Below are 18,931 nucleotides of genomic sequence, written 5' to 3'. Positions count from 1 at the left end.
AGCACTGCGGCTGTGCTGTGAGCTACCTGAGCCACCGCCGAGGTTTCTCTGCTTTCGGCTGCGGCTGCTGGCACACGCAGAGCAGAGGAGGAGATGGCATCCAGCCCATACCTGCCCGGCCCGCAGCCTTGGCACAGCTCACACAGGGCACAAATATTTCGTCTCCCTGCGGTAGCATCGCACCGGCAGACGTGACCTGAGTGAATCCCAAAGCTCCAGCAGGCTGAGGGATGTGGGGATGATAATTTGTAGCAGAAAGGTCTCAGGAGCATCCACCGAGCCTCTTTATTGGGCATCATAGATGGGCAGAATGATTTAGCTTACTGCTGACCTTTTCCTAGATGCGAGAAGAACGGAGGGCTGGACCAAGCCAGCTCAGCGTTGTCTCTCTGCTACGTCTGTGTGTGGCTCTGGCTGGGGAATTGCTGGGATTGGAGGCTGGACACGTCCGGATGTTTGGCATCGAGAGAGCAAACTGCACACAGGGCTCTGGAAGGGAGCAGGTTACCCTGACCTGGGGGCTTTGGTGTCCCAGGTCACCAAGCCGCAGTAGGGATGCCGTGCCAAATCTTTGCCTCCCTCACAAAATTCATGGGCTGCATGGGCCATCGTGTGATCCTGTGCTTGATCACTGATCAGGGCTCAGCAGCCTGCTGTCAGATGAAGAGATGACACTTTGGAAAGAGAAAAATGAATTTAAAAAGAAACGGGCCAAAAAAAAAAAAAGGGCAAAAAAGGAATCAATCACAGCATGGCCTTGAGCAGCTGTACTGGCAATTCAGTCAAGCTTTCTAGCAAAAAGGCTGATGGTTTGCCAACGTGAGGGCTGCAGGAGCTGTTTCCTTGCTCCCATCACAAGCAGAGTCCAGCTCGCTGCTGTTCATTGTGGGGATCTCCTCCAAAATCTGCCATTTCCTCCCTCCCTGCCCCAGTGAGATGTACGTGCACTCAAAGTTAGAGGTGGCCAAAACAGATAAGGCAAGGAAAGGTGAAGTCTGTTGTGCCTGAGCGAAACTGAGGCAGAAAGGCCGTGTCCTGCGCTCCCTTTTCAATGCCGTTCCCTCCCAGGGATGCAGACGCATGCTGGAACTTGGATGCTTTGTATATACGCAGGTATGTGCACACCTCTAATTCAGCACCGGCCCCGTAAGGCTGGGTCACCCTGCACTCCCTGTTCTGCCTCCAGGGCAATGCTCTGCCCCACGGGTGCTGAGCTCAACCAGGTAGCTGCAAGCCCACGCTCGTGCCACTCGGTGCCAGGTGCTCTGCTCCCAGCTCCAGCCTCGGCTCTGCTCCCTGAGTTGCCCTTAGGGTCTGTCTGGGCTCAGAGCTCCCTGCAGATCTCATCTCCCTTTTGGCTGTCAGTGCTGGACCATTTGAGGTATAACATGCATGAAGAATGTTTCATGACTGTAGGATAATTTAATAAGGGAGTCAGCGAGGATGTCCTCAGTGCAGTCCCTTTATGTGGAGCTCTAGCCCATGCAGTCTGTGCACCCAGAGTACGATGCACTTATCTTCCAGCCTGGTGCTGCTCACCCCATCACTCTGCCTTTTCTGCCCAGAGCCCTCCTAGATGCGCCTCAGCTCTGCCTTGGATTGCTCAGTGATCCGGGTGATGCTGCAGTTGCGCTTGCCAAAAACGATGCCACGCAAAAGCATCTCCAGCTGGGCCTGTCCATTCCTGGAGGCGAGCAGTAGAGAATATTACTTCCTGAGAAATCCTCACGGGTGTCTGCAATAAGCATTCAACCTCATCAGCAGATTGAAAACTCAGATGGTGAAAAAGCAATTGCAGGTCCAAATCTGGGAGTCGGGATCCTGTACATTAGAGCTGGAAAACTCAAAGCACGTGTAGGGTCATGCACCCTAGACCCAGAGTCTCAGCTCGGACTGCTTCCTAGCTGCTTTGCACGCATGTGGTTGCACCAGAAAAGGCAAGGCGAACTAAAGTAATGCTGAAGTGGCATCCCAATAGTGCTGCTTCCCACTTCTGGGGAGGGATGAAAGCCAGAAGCATCTGATGCACCACTGTCTGGCCTCTACCTCAAAGCCAAGCCTGGTGGCCAGCGGCATCTGGGCCCTGAAATGTCTGAGCCTGAGAAGTCTGTTTGATGAATGCATTCACAAAAGAGAGGGCTTTGGGTTATCAGGGCTGTCTTTCAAGCAGCACCTGACCTGACTGCTAAAATAACCCGACAGCATGAATCACACATGCAGAAGAGGACGCTCTGGTTGACTTCTGATTTGGGACTCAGCAGCTGCTGTTGGCAGAATGGTCATGGACTGGCATGGTGGATGGGGTGCTGAGGGTGATAACGAGCTCCAGGCTCCCTCTGGTGCTTCACAGGGATGTCTTTGGACTCTGTTCATAGCCCAGCAGGAAGCACAGCAGTTTGGGGTTGCTGTTGGAGATGGTGGGCTACAGTCTGCCTCGGCTCCCCCTGGGACCTTTCCAAAGTCCCAGCATTTCCTGTGACAAGGACAAGGATATTTATTTGCGAAGTCTGAATTGCTTGTCCTGAAGAAACAAATCCTTTGCTACCAATTTCCTGCATGTGCACCACTGGGGATTCCCTTGGGTCATGCAGGTGGGCCTTCACCTCCAAAGGAGAAGGAAAGGGGAGCAGCCCTGAGAGCAGATCACAGCAAAATATTTCAGTGCCTGAGCTGATCTTTCACTGGATCCAGTAGTCCAGCACCGTAGAGCATGAATGGTTGCCCCAAAACTAGGGGGACAAGGAGCTATTCTGGCTCTGAGCACCATTTCTCCCTTCAGGCCAGGAGAACCAGCTCCACTGCAAGAACTGTGCTCTCCTCCTTACCAAACACCCCAAAAGCATTGAGCATTATTTAGTCAACGGCGGCTTTAAGCACACAATTGGTCTTCAGGTGACAAATTCCCACTCTCGTTTTGATTTCTAATTCAGAACAGGTCTGACTCAGGTGCAAAGGAGCATATTGCAGCCTCCAGCTTTTGAAAGATTTTTGCAAGTCCTCCACACATGCACTCAGAAACTTTTCTTTTTTGCCAGATAACACCTCCAGGGGACTCAGCCAGCCCTTGAGCTCTTGTCTGCTTTGCCCAGGTCTGGGTATTGTGATGTTCGCATTGAAATCTAAGGCAGCTGCTTGCTCACCTCAGAGGAAAGCAATAAAGCCTCTGATCGTAAAGAAAAGACATCGGTCCTCGTGGCTGTAGACTAAGAAAATAAAAAGATGTTGACAGTTTGTGCCCCCTGATGACATGGTGGGTCATGAGCGCAAAGAAATAAGGAGAAAACCGTTGGGCAAGTGGGAATATGCATGGGGGAAAAAAAAATAAAATAAAATAAAAGTGAGAGGAGAAGGAATGGAGAGGCTCAGAGCCTGGAACAAGTGCTGGCTCTTCACTTTCCCTCTTTTTCAACCCCGAATGACAGCCTTGCTCGAACAAGAGGGGCAGCAGCTCTGCAGAAGGCTCTGGTCATCTGAAGGTCAGCCATCTGGAGGGTGCAGGACACCTAACTGGATGTGACAGCAAGCTGCTGCTGAAGGGGTTTTCTCCCTGCCCTCTCCTTTTCCACCTCACCCCTAGTCATAGCTCCCCTCTTCTTCTGCATTTCATGCCTGTAGTGTAATTGGTTTGGAGACCTGAATGCATAAAGCCCAGCTGGCCAGTCTCATTTCTTATCCTGCTTTGGGCAGTAGTTCAGAGTAGGTGAGGTCCTGAGGTCCCTTCCAACCTGAATCTGACAAGAAAATAGAAATAGAAAATAACCTACCCCTCAAATGGGGTTGAATGTTAAAAAAAAAAAAAAAAAAAAAGTGTTACATTCAACTTTGTAATGACTATTTCACAAGCAGTTTTGGAAAAGTTTGGGTTGATTTGAAAGAAAAGCAAAGATATTTGTGTGCAATAGGATCAACATATACAATGTTTGATATTTCTTTACAGAAAGCTGCACCTTGTCTAATGTTGATCATAACTACCCTTAAAGGCTGCCGATGCATGACATTGGCACACCTCTTATCAGTACTCATGGACCAAAGTTACCAGAGTGTTATCTGCTGTTATTACTACTTAAAAAGCAGGTGTTTATTCCTACACTGTTCTCTTAATTGCTCCTAAATGGCTTTCAATTAGACACTCTACTGGGAGTCTTTCATTCGTAAGCATTAATGCTATTGACCTGGAGCAATTAGTTGTGAAAAAAAACTAAGAGCAATTAGTTGTGAAATGGAGATAATCCAATTTCTGTGCAGTTTGGAGAGCAAAGTGAAGGCTGCTGGCATCCTCCTCCCCAGCACACTCCCCCAAGGCATAGTGTGCTTTCTAACCCTCAGTGCCTTGGCTGCTGATACCAAAAATAAAAAAAAAGAGGGGAAGGAAAAAAAAAAAAGAAAAAAAAAAGTGCTCTTTTCCTAGAGATCTAATCTCGTGATTTAATATAGATGATTATCCTGCTCTTCTTATCAGTGATTTCCACCATGGGAGGATAACAAGAGAATATGTGTCAGAATGTGTTAAAACAGCTCTGTTTGCATCCTTGGCCCAGCTGACAACAACCATCTGTCTTGTGTGTCTGAGAACCTGAGTGAGGCACTGATCTCCAGCTCCCTCATCCAGGGAGGGTATTCCTAGAAAGGTTTTAAAAAATCAGCATCCGATGCTTTGAGAATGAGGAGAGAAATCCAAAAGAAGGAATTGTTTTTGAGAGGTGTAAAGGAGCTGGGCAGACAAAGTAAAAGGAGTCCACCTGTGCTCTGAAAAACCTACAAAACGAAATGTAATAAATAAATAAATAAAATGATCACTGTAGACAGCAAGGTATGATCCCGAAAGAAACCATCTGCTTCTGAAGGATGAGGAGAAAAGAGAGAAGCCAGCACTGCGGCTATGCCCACACACTGGGAAACGGGGGGGATCTCATAGCACATTTAATTGTATCATCCCCTAAAGATGACAGCAATGCACTGTTGTGAGCCAAGGTAAATCCCAGCGCAATGTCAGAGTGACCTCCTCTGTCTTTCATAGCCCTCCTGACTTTTCAGCCAGCCGGGCACAGCCACGGGGCTCCTTTATCAGCAAACAACAGGACCCAAGTTGCAGGAGGGTCAGGCATCATATTCAGCTTCATGTTTGCTATGTGGGCACCCAGGAGGAATCCTTCACCCCCCTGGAAGCTCAGGGAGCCCAGACTTGCTTTCCTAGCTTGGGTCCAAGCCTAACAGCCCCTCTGCAGAGAAGACAGCGCTTGGGTTGAGCTCTTAAGTTTGGCCACCCAGCCAAGGCATTCAGGCTGGGTTTTGTCTCACCTCATTCAAAATGATCTGCAGATGCCTTGTCTGGACCCACTGCAGCCAGAAGGGAGACCTGACAGTTTTAAGGTGTGATTCATCTGAATGTTTTAGACATTAGCTTTAGGTTGGGATTTATCATTCCTGACTACAGTAATCCTGTTGCACAAGTGAGGAGTGTAATATGTGTTATTTATGACCCAAGAAAGTAACTCAAATCCGTACTGATCGCTACCGACCTCTCTACACCAGCTCCTTCTTCTAATTACCAGGAAGACCACCTCTGCTTGGATAGCACAGATAAGCACTTGTCATGGGTTTTCTCCTTCCTTGGAAGGAACTTTTCCATAGCTCAGCCTCCTGGGTTCCACCTCGTTTGCTCCAGGGATGTAAAGCAGGCAGTAATTTTGGTCAGACAGATGTTCTCCTAAAACTCCATGTCCTGGAAATGTACCATAAATGTCAGTTCCCCCTGATGAATTGTACGTGCCGACCGTAAATCATGAGAACACTTAGTAAGAGGGGCATTTACATGGCAGGATAGCTAAGGAAGCATAGCCACACAGGCAATCATCTTCAAAGGATGATAAAAGGTCTCTTCTATTGCTGTCATGGCATCGCCTCATCCCCAAAAAATCTTCTGCTCTTATTGTCAAATGTGGTGGACACCTTTGTTCAGATCAGTTAATGCCCTGTGGCATGAGTTATGATGAGTCTGCAAGTTGTGCTTTGTTCCAGCAGATTTTCTTCTTGCTCTGCTTGAGGGATGAGGCTTCCCCAAGGCAAAGTGGGAGTAAATGGGATTGGAAGGGCATCGATGAGACCAAATCAGACCGAACTACTCCCCAAGGAACAGCAGACGTGTGCTGCAGGGCCAGATGTGTCCTCTGCCCATCCCTGTGATGACAAATTACGTGTGCCCGTGTAGCACGTGCAGATGCATTCATCATGGTGATGTATGGCATGGGCATGGTATGACATGGACAAGGGATTCCCACAGAGACAGCATCCTTTCTTAGCAGAAACTCAGGAAATTGTGCCCTCGCTTGGCTATGCCTTTGGTAGATATCAAAGATATTTAAATGTCGCGATGAGATGAGACATTCCCAGTTCTGCACAACATCTTTCCACGCTTACTTCTTTCCATTTTTCTTTTTCCATTTTTCTTTCCATTTTCCATTTCTTCTTGCTGAGAGATGGACTGCTTTACACAAGGGCAAAGATGGATTTATGACTGGGGGAAGGAGCAAGTCCTTCCCCCAGCAGGACATCAAGGAACTGAGAAATGGGAAGGTGAGCTCCTCAGGTGCATAGACACCTCCTAGCCATGGGAGACCTGGCTCTGAGGGTAGGATGAAGAGCAGGGATCCACCAGCCTGGTGGGTGAAGCTCTGAGAAGGGCAGAGAGAGCCCTGAGCACCACGGGGGGCTTTTGGGCTGTCCGTGGGTGCAGGGCAGGGTCCCTGAGCCCAGCTGGCTGGAGCAGAGTCCTGCTGCTGCCCTGGAGCAGGCGGTGGTTTGGGTGATGTGGTCAAGGGATTAAGGCAAAACCACTGACTTCATTTACCCTCTGGGAGACTGGGAAAAGCAGGTAGAGGGCAGAGCAGTTTGTGCGCTAAGCTTTCCATGCTTCCACAGCTCCCAGCGTGCTGTTTCATCAGGATTCAACCAGCTCTTCCTTCCACTCACAGCATCTCCCTTTCCCCCATCCCCTCCTTAGCTGGGTCCCTCTTGGGTGCCCCCCTCCTTTACCCTTCTGTACTCAGGCCCTGTTGCTTTAATTGTCCCAGCCCAGTCCTTATAACCTCGGTCCTCACCCACAGACATCTCCAGAGGTGAATTTTGGTCCTCTGGAGGTGGGATGGGGTGAGGGGCACACACCTACATGGGGCACAGCAGAGCTTGGGGACAAGAAGAGGACCCCGTGCCTGGTCCCAGCCCAGACAGGGATATCAATGGGTCTCCTGCTAGGACCTGACCTTCCTCCCATCATCTTCCTCGCCACCCCAGTGTCCAAGCAAACCTCAGCTCTGCTCCCGGAGCTTTTGCCATTAGCTGCTGGCAGTGGAGCGTGCCGCTGCTGCTTCTGCTACTGTATCTCCACCCCGGCCAACTGGCACTCCAGCTTTATTTATTTTTACATCTTTCCAGCATTAACCTGACAGGAAATAGGTTGCAAACCACATTTTTTTTTTCTAATGTTGGAAATAATGCCTATTCAGTTTAACTAAGTCCCTCAGGGCAGAGCAAGCCCCACTCCCTGCTCTCCCCTGGTGTGTTTTGTTGCTGGTTTTTTATGTCGTTTTTATACTCAGGTGATGATAACGTGGGCAGTCAGAGAAGATGCATGGAGGTCGCAGTAAGTGAGGAAAGGGAATTAAACAGCCTGGGCAATGGGCAAATCCAGTGTTGCCCAAATTGTGGGAGAATAAGCACTGCTTATCTGTATTTGCTCTGTATATCCACGAGTATTTATCTGTATATATCTTATTTTGCTTTGGGCCTGGCAGCAGATCCGGTAACAGAGACTGCACAAGGTACATTTTCCCCAAGACACGATATACAAATCCCTGTTCCTTCCATGCTTGGTTCATCTGGACCTCAGTAAATCAGCAGGGTCCGGTGGCCAGGAGATGCAGGGTTGCACAAACACTTGCAGAAGTGTAGGGAAAAACAGAAGGGACAACTAGATATCCAAACCTGATCACACAAGAACCAAGAGCATCCATCCCTTCTCACCTAAATCCCATTCATTAAAAAAAAAAAAAAAAAAAAAAAAAAAAAGGCAGAAACGAAAAAAAGGTGTCAGGATCTCAGTTTTTGTCCCATCCTCATGTGACGCTTTGTGTTCCTGACCACCTTCATGCTGCCACATCTTCCTGCCTCTGATCCCACACCACCACGAGCTCCTTGCTGACCCAGATTGCCTCACTCCATGCTGAAGGCTATGCCAAAGGCAGCTGAATCCCCACTGTGCTGCCCTCTGTCCTGCCCTGTTCCAGCATCCTTGGAACCTTTCTTTTGCCTCCAGATCACCAACATTGGTGCTTTCATTTTCACATCTACCTTTTCTCCTTCCTTCTCATGCCCCCCTGCCACCTGCACCCTCTTTCTGCTTCACACTGGCAATTACCTGGTGCTCTGCCATCCGGGAGGGTGATCACCAGCAATCCCTTGCATTGGGCCCATCCAGCGGCTGTGATGCTCTCAACCCTGACCAAGGAATCTGTTTGCCTTTAGCTATTTTTTGAGCTGCTGCCAGGGAAGTTTCACAAAAAGGATAGTGTTATTTCTGAAAATGAGTCCCATAAACAAGGATGAATATGACCTCCCCGTTGAGATTTGGGGTTTACTTTAGTGGCTGGGAGATCAGCCAATGAAATGGAAATACCAGAAAACATTATCATAATTACCCTATGGCCTCCTCTGGGGGCAAGGGAAAAAAAAAAAAAAAAGAGGAAAAAAAAAAAAAAGAAAGAATGAAAACTGATTTGACAGGCTCTGGATAGCATTGTCATTTCACCCTTCCCTGCTTGGCCTGTCTCCTGCTCTGCATTTCTGCTTTCTCTGAACAAAGGGGAGAAAAAACATTCCTAGATTGTTTCTCCACAAGGAAATTTTTCTGACAAAAAAAATAAAAATAAAAACAGCACCGGGAAGCCAAAAGGTGAGAACCTTTGAGAAAAAGTAGCAGATGCAGTTTTCTTGCAAAATTGGGAAGGCCAGAGAGGACACCCCATCCCACCCAGCCTGTAAGAGTTGGAGTGCAGAGCAAAGCTGTCCTCCTGCACCCACCCATGTATTGCCAGGCCTGTCTGTGTCTTTGAACTTGTATAATTGTGGTACCAAGTAAGCTCAGTGCAGGAATTTATGCTGAAGCAAGTCAGGGAAGTCTCGTGGAAAGGGATTTGCTGTCAGATCTCTTGCAGTGATTACCTTCTGCAGGGGCACACTGACCTCGTCCTTCCAACAGTTAGATTTGGGAGCTGTACCTAGCTGTGACGCTATTTCTGACTTCCCTCAGATGCTTCTCTTGCTCCCAGAGCTCAAGCCAGCAAAATCTCTGCTCCTTGAAGCTGCAGACCTTGCCAGCTCTGCTCAGGTGGCCATTTACTACAGACTCCAGCTGCCCAAAGCTCTCCCTCTTCAGGGCAATCATATTTTGTGCAAGATGATCTGGGAGTAAAATCAAAATTGTTCCCTGGCATTTGGCAATTTTCACCCCTTAGGGACTCAAACCACCCCTAACAACTCAATCTAAACCTCACCTATGGTTGTAATGGGGCATATTGATTGGGCATCAAAAGTTTTAATTCTGTGGTGTAAGCACGGACTTAGGTTTAGGGTCCGTTATGTGATGAATCAAGGTTTGGAAAGTGCTTAAAAGCAAGAATTAATGGCCTGTGAGAGAGAAGATACAAGTCTGAGATGGGCACCTTGTCATAAAAAAAAAAAAAAAAAAAAAGCTCAATAAATCAGGCAGGGATGTGATGTGAGCCCTTCTTTCCATACTTGTCTTTAGTGTTGGTCCAACCATTGACTTTGTTTTTTCTAAGTGCTCAAGTTTCACCATTTTCTGGTAGGAAAGAAAAAAAAGAAAAAAAAAAAAAAAGAGAAAAAGAAAAAAAAAAACAAACAGAAATGGATTTTCTTGATGAGACACAGTTTCAATTAAATTCTTAGGAAACATAAGCAAAGTTTCTCAAACCACAAACTTCTTAATATTTCAGGTGTTTCATAAATAAAGATTTGTGGCTGCTCCTATTGCATTACCTGTATTAGAATCAAGGACTCAAAGACTTTGGGCAGCCATTCCAGGGACCCTGAGTTGTCAAAGTGTCCGTGTCCCCAGTTCCTGAAATGAATCCACATTTCTTATCAAGCCAATAAGATTAGTAGCAATTTGGAAATTCTTTCACCTCATGTGGAAATTTCTGGCAGTTACATGTTTTACAAAGATGGTTTTGATTTATTTATTTAATGTATTTTGCTTCTTTTTGTATTATGAAAGAAGTATGCTTCATCCTGAAATCAAACCAAACTTAAGTAACAATCAAAATTGCCCTACAATAAAGGTTTTCTGAGAATCTCTAAAAGTGATTTTATTTGCATCTGCTGTCCAGTGTATGGAAGAAATTTTGTGCAGATGGAACCAGTACATAAAAAAGGGCAATAATATAGCCTATGATCCTAACCACCAGGAAATGAGAGGATGCCACCAATCCACCTGGAAAAACTCTGGAATAGGAAGTGCTCTCTTTGCTTCAGACTCTAAAATAAAATAAAATAAAATAAAATAAAATAAAATAAAATAAAATAAAATAAAATAAAATAAAATAAAATAAAATAAAATAAAATAAAATAAAATAAAATAAAATAAAATAAAAAGATATATTTTCTGAGTCATGTCCCTTTATGGTTGTTTAAAAAAAAAAAAAAAGACACAGGTGATCTGACTTGTTTTAGGTGGTGGCTTGACAATGGAATGACTCTCAGGTGATCTCTGTAGCTAAATCTCCATGGTCTATAAGGGGAGCCCTGCATGAGCATCTTGGATAAATGCTTTTGTGGATGTCTAGACAGCTAACGAGGCAGGTTTTGTATTTACAAGGTATGGTACTTGTTCTTTTTGTCTGACTAATGGTTGTCTAGAGAATCAGAAGGTGAGAAGTACTGGGTTACAAATAGGTGGCCTCCAGGCTGATAGCAGACGTTCTTTGTAAAAGATGGGTAATTAAATCTCTATGGGTTGTGGCTACAGTATTTGCTTGGAAGGAACACTTCTGGCATCTTCTCTTAATTGGCTGACTTTCCCTGGTCCTGAAGAGCAGGTATACAGAATAATCAAAGCAGATTATTCTGAGTGTGCCACGCTGGACCATGCCCTAAATGTATATCCATCTATCTGGATGCACAGCAGGGCATGGATGTTTCTCTCCCCTTGGAAAAATAGAGGGCCTATAGGAATGTAAAAATAGCCTTATTGAGTTGACCTTCTGTTCTGACAGAGTGTTCCCAGAGCTGTCAGCTTAGGATGTTTAGAGAAGGAGAGAGCTCTTATGGCTGTCACCTTCCAGCAGTCAGCAGTTCAAGACCTCCCTGCATCAAAATTTGCATGTAGGCTATGGTGTTTAACAGCCACTGAGGGATTTGTCCTTCATTAATTTGTCTAGTTCTGTTTTGAATCTATTCATACAATTTACATTCATCATTCTTCTGTTCCTCTTATGCTGTGTTCTCTCCATCTTGTGCCTCTCTGTGCTCAAATTCTGCAAAATGTGACTAGCTGCCATCTTTTCCCTTTTCTGCACTACTCAGTATTTTATATGCCTCTCACGCATGTATATTTAGTCCTGTCTTTCTCCCAACCCTAGGAATTCAAATCTACTCCAAGGCTGTGGCCACTTTCCCAGCAGTGGTTCTCACCTGTTCAAAGCTCCTGCAGCCTGTACCTCAGCACCTCTGAAAGCAAAGCCACTCATTTCTCTGTCTAGGAATATTCAGATTCAAAGAAGTTGGTACACGCATCTGCTAATGATTTCAGAGAGGCCATCCCATGGTATATTTGGATCAGGTATCAAGGTTGTTTGTCAAAGAGGAAGCTTTGCCAAGCCTGATCCAAATATGTCTCATTTCACCAGTACACCTGTGTTCAGCAGGGCTGATGTATGGAAATGTCCCAGCAAGAGGGTGGACAAGGGCTGGAGATTAAGCATGGTGAAGCACGAGAAAGTACATGTGGCTCTGAGCCTGTCATCCCATCTTGTCCCAGCTGCAGACAAAGCAGTTTTGCTTCTTAGGTGCTTAACGTGAGTTAAACAACAAAAGAATGGCATTTCAGATTTTTTTTAAATATAATAATTTAGTTGGAAGAGATCATCTAGTCCAACTTCCTGACCTCTTCAGGGCTAACTAAATGTGAAAGTATATTATTGAGGGCAGTATCCAAATACCTCTTGAACACTGACAGTCATGGGGCATCAACTGCCCCACTAGGAAGCCTGTGTCTGACCACCCTCACGATAAAGAATTTTTAGGCATTTTTAGGCATTTCACACCATTGTTGATCACCCAGTGCCCCAGCAGCAGCCTCATTCACTACCACGCTTTGAGCTCTGCAGTCACCCAGTTCTTCACTCATCCTGGTGTAAACCTCTTTCATGTCACAATTTGCCCAGAAGGATGCCATAAGAAATATAACTTTCCACATCTCTTAAGGCAGACTTCTCCCCTTCAAGCCAGAGGATTCAATGAAAATCTCTGTTCTTATTCATGTATATGTTTACATGCATCTTCCTCAACCAGGGGAATCACAAAATGGTTGAGGTTGGAGGGGATCTCTGAAGGCCATCTGGTCTAAGACCCCTGCTCAAGCAGGGCCACCTGCAGCAGGTTGCGTAGAAACATAAAAACATGGCTTAAACATATATCAGTATTTATATCAGCTTGGGGAGAGGGGAGGAAATAGGCGATATATATATTTTTAGTAGTCTGACAAGTTTTGGAAGTATAAAGCTGATAAGCCCTGGTTTCAGGGCTCAGGAAAGCTGAAAACCCAGCTTCAGCTCAGAGCCCTGTCCCAGCTATTGCACCCTGCTCTGGGCACTGAGCTTGGTGCCTCAGCTCCACTTCTGGGAAATAATTTTTTTTTCTATGCCTGACCTGGACAGGACATCGTACATGCTGCTGGGAAGGAGCTGTCCATTCTCAGAGCATGGCCAAAGGTGGCTAAGGATGAAGTGCACAAGGCATGTATTATTTGAAATATCTAAGGTCACATTCTGCTCTATTCGACCACTATAAATCCAGAATAACTCCTGGCATTCATGGAATCGTTCAGGATTTATGCAGCTGCAAATGACAGCAGGATTGGACCCAAAGGTTTTATGTTTCCGATAATTTAAATGCTGGATATTGCCTTAAATGTGGACTGGCCAAACATCTGGAAAAGGATAATTTTATTTTGCATTAATAATGATGTTTTGAAATCATCTCCCACTTCTGAAAGAGGATTTTAGTGTGGATTTTTTCCAAGGGCATGAAAAACAAACTTCTGTTTTACTGGGAATCCCCTTATCAGATCTAGATACCCATCTGCATGTCTGTTAGCACATCAGCTGCTTGAGCATTCACCATTCCCCTCTGTAGGACCACATGTGAAATAGAGCCTGGGTTTACTTCTAAGTTGGATTTCATTAACCTTCATTATGTTATTTGTAGTAAGTCTTGAGAACAGATTGGCCTTCAGCGGGTTTATATTGCTTTCCAAAGTGAATTATGTTACAATGAGTGAAGGCACCTTAATTCTGACTAGCAGTGTTTGGAGGGAGTACGGTGAAATTTCATAGCCACCCAGCTTCAGTACATGCTTCAGAGGGATGGAGACCAGCAGCACCCTCCATAGGCAGGCTCCACAACCTACCTATAGGTCTCTGGGTCACTTTTGCATTCACAAAGTCTTGTACTTTCCTACTTTCCTTTGCCTGCCTTTACTGCACACTGATGTTTAGACCTGCTCCATCCATCAAGATGTGGAGAGCTGCCATAGTCATAACAGATTTACTGCAGCCAGTCTCACCAGCACAGTCAATATAGGTTTATAAATTAAAAAAATAATAATAATAAAACTGTTGTTTTCTATAAAATAGTACAGCAGTCATTCTTGATTAAATAACACCATTAAGAACAAGTGCTAAGTCCTGTAGAAGTCCAGAGAAAGGCAGCCTCTGCTCTTACTGCTTTTACAGTTTAATCTAGACAAGAAAAAAATAATATTAGGGAAAAGGATGCAATGAGAGGACTGGTCCTGGATGCCTGAGCAGGACACAAACCAAGTACCTAAGAGGCACATGAGGAAATAAGAGCAGCCACGTTGTATTAGATTAAAGCTCTTAATGGCATGATAACCAAAGTACTACCCCATGGGTGTAACCCCAGCTTCCAGAGACCAGCCCTGCCTGATGGGAATGTGCCAGCTTCATGAAGCAAGATGTTTTTTGTGACCAGCAAGTGCCTTGGAGGGCCTTGTATCACTGTGTATCAGCAAGCAGCGAACAGAATAGGGTAAAGTAGCTTCTGGGTAAAGCATCCTCCCTGCTCTCCCTTCTTCTTGTCCCTTGACCTCTGGAAACCTTACAGGCAGAATGTAGAGGGGAGAAATAAAATCTTCCAGGGTGATGTTCATAGCCTCCTTCCCCTGAGCCCTCAGTCAGGGGGCAGATGTTGTCAGCTCATAGACTTCTCTAGAGCAGCCCCCCCTGCATTTGTTCTTGGATTTAGAAAGGACATTGATAGGAACTGACTCCATGGGGCTGAAGACCTAAGAGAGAGGTTGTAAATAGCACTGCATTCACGATGCCAGGTTGTGATTCTTGAAGTGAGAAGAGGGTCTTTGAACTCTTGTCCCCAGCAGTATTTCCCATGAGGTGGGTGCCAGCAAACAAAGCATTGTCTTGCCACCCTGAGTGTTATATTTAGCTATGCTTCTGTATCCCAAAGGAACCAGTATTTAAAAATGCTGTGCTAATGTTTTTTGTTGTGCTAATGTAGAATGTTTTTTTTCCCTTGGGTAGTAGCCTTGTCCCTCCAAGCCGCAAACTGAGGCGTGCCACCCAAGAAGCTGCTCTCTTTTTATGTACAAGCATGTGTTTGCTGCGTGCAACTGCAACGTGCACCTCCTTTGCCTTGTACACAAATATTTCCATGTGGCATCTTGCAGGGGTGTTGCTTGGACACCAATTAGTGAGCAAAATGAGATGGGAAGAACAAAGCTAGTGAAAGAAACTGCTGGTGCAATGGAGATTGTGCATTCAGATCATCTGCCTTGTCTAGGAAGCTTGTGCCCTGCTGAGGTTTAACCTCATTTCTCCCATCGCTGCAGGTGGATGCTGACGATGTCATCACCAAAGAGGAGCAGATCTTCCTACTGCTAAAAGCCAAGGCCAAGTGCGAGCGACATCTGAAAGCCAAGGTGCCCAAGGTGCACGGTGAGTGTTCCCACAGCAACCCTGACTGCAGGGATGGGGCTTGGAGCACACAAGGGGGGCAGCTGAAGACAGCCCACCAGACTCCTTTTTTTCTGGTTAAGCTATGAGAAAGACTACATATCACAAGGTATTGGAAAGCATAGATATCACATCCTCTTTCTCCTGCTCCACATGCCAGATTCAAGGGGTCTGGAGGATGCAAAAGTCATGGTCATGGGCTTACAGCCCTTATTGCTGTACCCAAAGCCCAGCCAATGCATGGGAGGCATCACCCACCAGTACACCTTTGTAGCAGGACAAAAGTAGTGTGGGAAACAAAGCAGCCTTCCACCATCCCTTCTATTTCCCTCGAACAAATTGTCTCTATTCTCCTCAAATGGGCCCAAGCTTGGCTAAGCCCCTCTCTTCTACTTCCTTTCTATTTTGAGCTGCAAAATTACTACCAGATGTAGGACTAGGGGGAGAAGGAAGGGAGAAAGCTCTCTCATGTGGGCAGCAAAATAATCATCCCCCATTGGTTTCTTTCATCAATCTCACATGTGTTAATTATTGGCACTGGGGCTGTATATTGAGACATCCTGCACCACCCAGCTAGTCCTGGGTGGGCATCCTGTCCCCTCTCCCTGTGCTGCCTGAGAGCAGGGGACGAGGCAGATCACCCCCTACTTTCACCCTAGCATCCCAAAGGTCTCTCTTTCCATAGCCAGGACTGGCAGAAATACTTGGAGACCGCATCACCAGCCCAGAAAAACTCCCCAAAGCCAGCTGTGATTTGGAGCAGAGCTGCCTGCCCACCTGGTGTCTCTCTCCTGTTGGAAATCACAGGAAGGGGCTGTAAAAAAAAGCCACACAACTTTCAGTTTATTCCAGGCCTCCAGCTTTCCATCAGCCAAAACCTCAAGCCACATCCTCTGTGCTTCTTTGTCCTATTCACCCAATGCCCAATTAACACCTCATTAAAAAAACATATGTGCAAAGGCATTTCCTTCTGTTGTACTTCAGACCACCTGCCTACCTCGGGACAGGGTGATATCAACCAGCTGGTCCTGCTCTCACACCCTATTTTCCAGCCATTCTCTAGGAAACCATCAGCATTTTGCCTCGATCTCTTAGCGGGCATCAGCAGTCTTGGTAGGGCTGGGGAGATGGTGACTGTGTGTAACCAACAAGCAGGCTTTGGGCTCTTTACCACAGTCACTTTGGTAGAATAATCCCATCACAGAGGTTTGTAAGCACACCCTTGGTCCTGCTTTAAGACCTCACTCTTCAACCGTGAGACCAGCATTAGCTCTTCCTTTGACTGCAGCAGAGAGGGATCTAATCCAGTGACATTTAGACATCTCATGGACTCATGCTGAGTCCTGGCCTTGGAAAAAGTTATCCTGAGCTGCTTAAGCAATAAAACCTGGGTATTTGCTTCATCCTCTATAGGAAACCTCTGCTCATTTCCAAGTAGCACAGCCAAAAGGAAGAATTGTTATCTTGATGCCTACAGCAGTGCACTCGAGGCTTTAAAGGCTCAATGCAGTCATTAGTAATAGCTGGAACAAACTCATCTGCAAGGGATTCCTTAACCCAAAGGCAGAAAGAACCCTTACTTAGCCTTCCCTGAGAGATTCTCTTAAAATACTGTTAAAAACGCTGTTAAAAATTCAAAATCTATTTTTGTGGTTTTCCCACCCCTACATGCTCCAGGAGTGTGAAGGAATGGATAGTTTTTGGCCCTCGTGTAGGCTGAGGGGTGGTAGAACAAAAGGCCGTAATCTACATGATCAAATCTCTTGGCTAAGGCTCACAAGCTCAGTCTCTGCACATAGCACAGCGTGAATAGTGGTTAGGCCCAGTCCTTTCCTCCTTTGAAGATATGGAAACTGGGGTCTGGTTTCTATTTGTGCTGCTCACCCAAGGACGTACGAGGCTGTGCACTTCTCAGCCAGATGGAGGGCTTAATCCCTTTGCATCTTCCCTCAGCACAGATGCAAAAGAAAGCAATTTGGAAAAGGCAACAGTTTTCAAAATTAACTGTACTAATCCTCAGCTGCAGAATATCTGTGTGCAAAATGGTTGAGACTTGGAGCAATATGGATCCTGGGTGAGCACTCCAAGCCTTCAGGCACTCTTCTATGATACTGCTCCAGGTATTCAGTTTGGGTGGCATAAGGGCTATTCTTGAATTGTCACCCCACCTGGTCCCCAAATTGTCTTGTCTTTGGACTTTTAGTGGTGAGGGATAGAATTATATTTCACAGTGCATTCAGCCCCAGCAAGACCTAGACTTTCCTGGAAACAAAGTATGTGATCTGCAGGCAGATCTCAGGGAGATCTGTGCCATGTAATCATCTGTGTAATAATAATGGCAGCACACATCACCAATGTGCCACTATTTCTATGTCCATAAATCAAAAGCTCTTACCACCAGAGGATGTTACGAATTTGAGCCAAAGAGTTCACAGTGTTGGTGGTGGTGGCATGCAGAATTAAATAATAGATTACTAATAAGATTGAGTATCTTGAGCTACTTTTAGAGCTGGTAGATGGAGAGCACCTTTGGGTGACATCTGTGTCCCAACTTTCTCCAGACATTGATCACAGGCTGAACATAGGATTGCTATTTAGATGAACCACTTAACACTGGGCTGAAGGCTGGACAAGAGATGTTCAAAAGTCCTTTCCAACAAGCATTTCAATTATTAGTCCTGCCCGGGGGACCTAAAATCACAAAGTAGTGACACTGATGCCCCTTTGAGAGATTGCTTCCTCCCTGCAGTCATCAGGGCTCAAGTAATTGAGGACTGATGATGGCCAAGCTAAAATGCAGCAGATGCAGAGCTGGAGAGGAAAGGGAAGGTCTGGGTAATTCATATGTTTAGGGGGTCATAAGGAAAGCACAGTTGTCAAAGGACAAAATTTCTTCAGCCATTTTTCACTTAAGAGTCACGCATGAGGGGAAAAGATGATGCTGAGCTCTGCTTGAGGGAATCTGAACCTAACTCACTGCCTCCCAGGAACGATGCATCACTGCCTGGCATGTGAAAGGTGTAAAAGGAGACTGAAATCTCTTCTATTAGTTCCACTTCACTCTGTCTGAAAGCATCAAAAAAGGCCTTGGAGCAGGAGTTGGATCTAAGCTTTATGATCTGCCCAGCTTTATGACCTGCCTGTGCCACAGACTTCAGCTCCAGCTGTGGGACATCCCAGTGACAGCCCCATGATGTGAATGTTTGGGAAAGGAGAAAGTTACAGCATAAAATCCCTGGCCCGAGTCAATGAGGAGCAGCTCTGGACCCAAGAGTCCCTTCTCTCTAGGGATGCTCTAAACCACAAGGGTCATAGGAAAAGAGGCCTTTGACCCAGTAGCTGTTTTAGAGCTTCTTCGCACAGCATATTCAGATGGGCTCTGCAACTAGCGAAGACTGCTGATGCATCTCACATCCCTGCTGCAGAGTTTTGTCCGGCACCCCTCCATGCTCAGCATCATGGCTGGTGGAACAGCGTCAGAAGAAAACCTTGAGAGAAGCACCCATTGCCACAGGCACACAGGAGTAGCTCCTATACCTCTTCCTGCAGCTCCCTGAGCCATGGGGTGAGCACTTCTACAGACAGCCACTGCTTCTCCAAGGAGCTTTTTGAGGACCTCTTCCTGCAGATCTAATTTCACCAACACA

General features: G+C 46.1%; 1 protein-coding gene across 3 annotated transcripts in view; it reads left to right on the top strand.

Moving 5' to 3' along the window:
• The window catches only part of PTH1R (parathyroid hormone 1 receptor), a 113,030-nt gene that overhangs the window by 43,567 nt on the left and 50,532 nt on the right, over nt 1–18,931 (top strand). For 2 of the 3 annotated variants that reach the window (XM_068673178.1, XM_068673177.1), the window contains one exon: nt 15,161–15,266. In XM_068673178.1, coding sequence (XP_068529279.1) covers nt 15,161–15,266 — 106 coding nt within the window. Of the gene's footprint in view, nt 1–10,599; nt 10,892–15,160; nt 15,267–18,931 lie in introns of those variants that run through there. The other variant, XM_068673179.1, reaches the window with a different exon arrangement.

This window comes from Anas acuta, chromosome 2, assembly GCF_963932015.1.
Source record: "Anas acuta chromosome 2, bAnaAcu1.1, whole genome shotgun sequence".
NCBI classification, from domain to species: domain Eukaryota; kingdom Metazoa; phylum Chordata; class Aves; order Anseriformes; family Anatidae; genus Anas; species Anas acuta.
This window is presented reverse-complemented; position numbering and strand designations above follow the sequence as displayed.